Below are 5,108 nucleotides of genomic sequence, written 5' to 3'. Positions count from 1 at the left end.
CGCACTGTGCTTTTCTAATGTCGTAGCCGAAGTTCTGCAAGTTCCATGTGGGAGGGTGTTGGCGGCTAGAGATACATGAGAGAAATACTTTATCGCTGAAATATTTGAACTTGAGCTTGCCAAACTCCGTCAAGTTGATGTACATTGAATATGTGGCTACACGTACTCAGAGGTTTCAAACCAGGCGGCTACACCCGCTGGGTAATAAATACTTTTAACTTTCCCAGTAAGGAAATTCATTACGTTTTGAAAGTGGAAAATAATTTATTCACACGAATGAAGTCTAAAAATATTCGCCTGCAAAATTCGACATTATATCACGAAAGATTACCTAATCTAATATTATATACAAACATAAAATTAAATGTATATTGCTTTGTTCATTTCATATACTCAGCAAGCAACAATGGCTGGCATAATGACGTCTCATCACGCTGTAGAGCAGAAAGCCGAAGCTGAGGCCGGACAAAGCGCCGGCAATGTGAGCTTCTACACAGATACGCGGGTTCACATTGTGCTTGACCAGGAAATGGTACGCCGTGAGCGTAACGTCGGTGAGGCACAAAATCAGCAGAGACGCAATGCGCAAATAACGGTAAGGCAGTTGACGAAAATTCTAGCGAATGAAAAGGTATGAAAAATAGAAAATAACGAATTTGAGCATTCGCCGCGACTCACCAACACCAAATGCGGCACATGACTGGTCAGCAGCGCGTAAACGCACGCCGATGCACCCAGCAACGACAACTCTGGCTGAGAATACGCGGTGACCAAAGAGCCGCAAAGTCCCCCCGCTACATAGATGAAGGCCACTTGCAAGTGACTCTGCTCACTCTCCAAACAAAAGCCAATAAGGCACTGTGAATTAAAGGCAGAAAGGTGAAAATGACAGCTTGAGGAGCGAAGATATATTTTGGATATTATTGGAGAAATATTACAATATTGCTATAGTCTGTATAAAGTAGAAAATTAGCATTTCATATTTTTGCATTAGCCGAAACATTTAGCAATCATTTCGGGAGCTTTCAGGTTGAAATCGATTACTTGCCTGTAGTGACACGTTCAGCAGGAGATGCATGAGATCAGAATGTAGTAAAGTGTAAGTGAAGTAGCGCCAAACTTCGTAGGGATGTGCAGGAATTAACATCAAACGGCGAGTGAGACAGCCATTGGCAATGAAGTAGACGGAAAGCTGTGGCATTTTATGAGACGACAAACAAATATATATATATTATATTATCTACGAAAAATTTAGAAAATTTATGAATATATTTAAGTTTAATTAAAATTCTAAGTAGCATCCAGTTGTTTCTTTCGTTATTGACGTAGACACCGCTTACGAGGTTATATCCTAGTTAACAACCACAATTTGGCGCCAATTCGAGATACCAAGTGCAGCCAGGTTCTTTTCCATCTGATCTCTGCACCGCATACTTTCAGAGCTGGAGTGTTTTCTTAGGACCTTTTAGAGTTTGGTCTTTGTTCGTCGAGAGAGAACTTTACTTTTCTTTTGCCTTCTCAGCACAAAGTAGCACCTGCGATTCTGCGTTAGATTTCAAAATTGATATTGTTGTTGGTGTTAATGCGGGTTCCAAGATAGACGAAATTATCTACGACGCGAGTGCGACTCAATTTCATCTAGGTCTCGTTCGCTACCAGACCCATTTGCTTCCAGCCTGGAGAAAGCAGAACTAAGGGCGAGGTTGTTGAAGCCAATAATATCTTTCGACTGCGACACGACAGTCCTCATCGTACCAGTTGTGCTTTCGACCTTTACGGAAATCAATGGTTTCGCTTGCGGCTGCACATAAAGAGATGGAAATGCCGTCCCATAGTTTCATTATACTGAGTTGCTCATTAGTACTCTCAGAGAGCAGGAGTGAGAGTCGAGTAGAAAACCGGTTACCCTTAGAGTCCTACAACGGGATCTACTATACTTTTCATAGGAGGACCCAACGTATTGCTGCTACCAGATCTCATTCCACACCCTTTCCTCATACCTTTTCCAAACTGTTGATGGCGGTTTTAAAAAATGAGCGGCTCTGCTCGTAGCTTATAACAACAGAGTTCAAACAAATTGACATAATTGGTGAAATCACAAAACCGCAGTTCACCGCTTTGACAAATAAATTTTGGATATAATCGCACAAATTGCTCTGCGGTATACCGGCGTTATGGGGCAAGTGTACGGAGATAATATGGCTTCAGGTCTAGCATACGTCACTGTGCTTCTGTGCAGGTGTGTGGTTTTGGCAATCGGTTGTTCTTCCGAAAGACGGTAGAAAAGACAACAATAACAAAAAAACAAAAAAAAAAAAAAAAAACAGCGATGTACACTTGATGCAGAGAAGAATAAATAAGACAGAAATTATTTACTTTTGCTTGTTTTCAATTGTTTGTATTTTGGCAAAGCAGATGTGCCTCGTATACACTTGCGTATGTTACGTGTGTCAATCACAAAACCGCAAAATATTCTGTGCTAACACATGCCCACCCCTCCAGCGCATTTCCATTTTACCACACACACGCACACAAACATTCGTAAATTAGATTTAGCGTTTCTACGCAATCGAAAGTATATCAGCGCAACCACTTCAAAAAAGTGAACTGTTCTGCGGTTGTGTTTGTTTCTTTCGTTTTAATTGTTTTTGTCTTCAATATTGCAATCAAATTGGCTGTCCGTCTTTTAGTTGTTGTTGTTGTTGTTGTTCTATGGGCAAACAGATTCGAGCGAAAGTGAGTAGAAGCAGAGCAAAGCGAGTGCAATGACTTTCGTAGGTTCTTCCACACACTCACACACTTACACATACACGTTTTAAAAAGGGGAAGTCTAGAACTTGGCGGCGATAAAGTATTACACTTAATAAAACTCTTCACCTCACCTGCACACACGACATAACGGTAAGGAACCATGGCATGCGCCACGAAGGCTTGTGCCCGCGCTCCACTGAATCAGCGCAAGCAATTAACGAGACCGGCGTTAATGCGTTTGGCAAAAGTAGCTGCTCTGTTCCCACGCTGGAAGCACTCTGTGGTGGCAGGGACGCGTGTCCTCCCTCACCTGTGCGTTCACCATCACTGCATTGTTGCCGGCTGCCACATTTGCGGCATGCGGCAATGCTGCTCTTCATGCCAATTTTATTTGCTGTCATTCAAGCGTTTCTAACACAGTCAAGTTCAAGTTGCGATTTGCAATGCAGTAGTGCGTCGCGCTGCTACCGGTTGAGCAAGGTAAAGGCTTGCCTAACGGCCAGCTTATCAGCGCGATAACGGTAAATTGGCTTTAGTCATCGACTGATAACGTATTTGTCTTTGTCTTCCCTCGCTGACTTGCACAGAGAATTGTTTATGTTCACCGCGACGCGTGCAGCCGCAACGCCGCCACACAACTGATCGAATGATGTCGAGCGTCGATCATAATCGCCTACGCTCGCCGTTCGCCTATGTACAAGTGCGGAGGTGCAAAGGGTTTGCGCGTTTGCATGTTTCATTTTAGCCAAAGGTAAGCATTCATCGACGATTACCAATGACAACGGGCTAAGTTGACAGCGTGCGTACTAAATTGAATCCATTCTTATCTGGACGCTCTCGTGCCATTTGTATTATATATTACATTTTATAACGCTTATAGGATCTTGTAATTATGTGGCTAATAACTCATGTAGAATTCTAAGTAATATTTTGTTGTTGTTTACTAATTTTTGCATTCATCGTTTATTAAAGCTTGTGTACTTAATTACATAGCATACCTTTAGGCATTTTTCTGGTTTCCGCTGCGAGATCACTTCCTGCGATCGGGGTTCGTGTATGTGCTACATTTTCAGCCGAAGTAACTACAAACTGTAGCCTACCCAAAGCCGCAATATATTCCGTTCCAATGCAATTCAATTGTCTAGAAATTCCCAATTGGACACATTTGCAGAAAATTGTAAATGCGTTGAAAAGTTTTTGCGTGGAAATCTTTGTTTGGAGAATGGTTTTAATAATAATGTCGTTCAGAGTATATATTGCACCCTCCAAGATGAATTACGCGCTTAAAATACATCAATATCCCTGCTTTCTCAAAATTGCCTAGTGATTTTTCTCTTTCTTAGAGCGTATTAAAGTTTCTATGGCAATTTAGTTTCGTCAGAATGCTTGATGCTAAAGTCCATTCTGTGCTAACAAAAGAGAAATTGATAGAGATACCGATGATTGGTGCTGTCATTCAAAACAGTTACTAGTGTCAAACGGAGCAAGAAGCCAAAAAGAGTTGGATGTCTTTATATGTTGACAAGTCGTTTAATATTTCTACTTGCGTGTCTATGCGTTTTGTATCTCCTTTGTCAGACCATAATTAATATAATACCAACAAAGCGTTTGGCCCTGCCAAGTGCTGTCAACTAGAAAGAAAGCAAAGATTTCCGATCGCCTTCCGAATGACACTGTGTGGCTTTGCTGCAACGTCGGCTCTTTTGATGAATGTGGCGAGTAAAAATAACTTTTCGGCGCAACAGCGCAGCGCGGCACGAAGTGAAAAGAAATCGAAATCGAAACTGAAACTGAAACCAATGCCAAAATCAAAAACCAAAACTTCAGCGGCTGCTGTGGCAGTGCAGCACGAATGGAAAGTGAATTTGCTCCGCTGCAACGCAAATAAATCAAACGGCAGCATGTGTAAGCGTGCTGCCTGCGACACCAAGCTTTTTCGATCCGTTCTGCATTCACGCTTCAACCAAGTCGCGGTGGCCCGGGAAGGGGGGGATGATTTTTGGAGTTTTTGTTTTGGGGAAATTCAATTGTGTTTGCGCATGTGCGCGCGCGCCTGTACAGCCAATTAAACTTGTTATGCCTCTGACTGGAGGCATGCAACACAGTGCCACAGTGCATATTTCATCTTTGCAATGCCTTTGCTCAACGACAGTAGCACGCAAAACAAAAAGGAGACACAATACTATCACCGATGACCCAAAAAGGCTGTGAAAATATTTGGACACCGCCTGCCGCCCAGCGACCGTGCACCAGTCTTTTCTAACTGTTGCAGAGCCGACAACTGTTATGATTTATTATTGATGTCTTTGTTGTTGTTGGTTTCATTTATGCCACAGAGAAATATTGACCTTTTCCCT

At 42.4% G+C, this 5,108-nt stretch overlaps 1 protein-coding gene across 1 annotated transcript; it reads right to left on the bottom strand.

The window, feature by feature from the left end:
* Nucleotides 1–314: 314 nt before the first annotated feature.
* LOC108965777 (rhomboid-related protein 2) lies at nucleotides 315–3,374 on the bottom strand. The gene is made up of 4 exons (XM_018928379.1): nucleotides 2,883–3,374; nucleotides 1,049–1,192; nucleotides 679–858; nucleotides 315–616 (listed from the first exon to the last, which is right to left on the bottom strand). The coding sequence occupies exons 1-4, from the start codon at nucleotides 3,150–3,152 to the stop codon at nucleotides 386–388; spliced, it is 825 nt and encodes a 274-aa protein (XP_018783924.1). The 5' UTR covers nucleotides 3,153–3,374; the 3' UTR covers nucleotides 315–385.
* Between the last annotated feature and the right edge of the window lie 1,734 nt (nucleotides 3,375–5,108).

This window comes from Bactrocera latifrons, unplaced genomic scaffold (assembly GCF_001853355.1).
Source record: "Bactrocera latifrons isolate USDA-ARS-PBARC rearing strain unplaced genomic scaffold, ASM185335v1 scaffold_149, whole genome shotgun sequence".
In the NCBI taxonomy this organism is placed as follows: domain Eukaryota; kingdom Metazoa; phylum Arthropoda; class Insecta; order Diptera; family Tephritidae; genus Bactrocera; species Bactrocera latifrons.
Note: the sequence above shows the minus strand (reverse complement) of the source record. Positions and strands in the feature narration are given on the sequence as shown.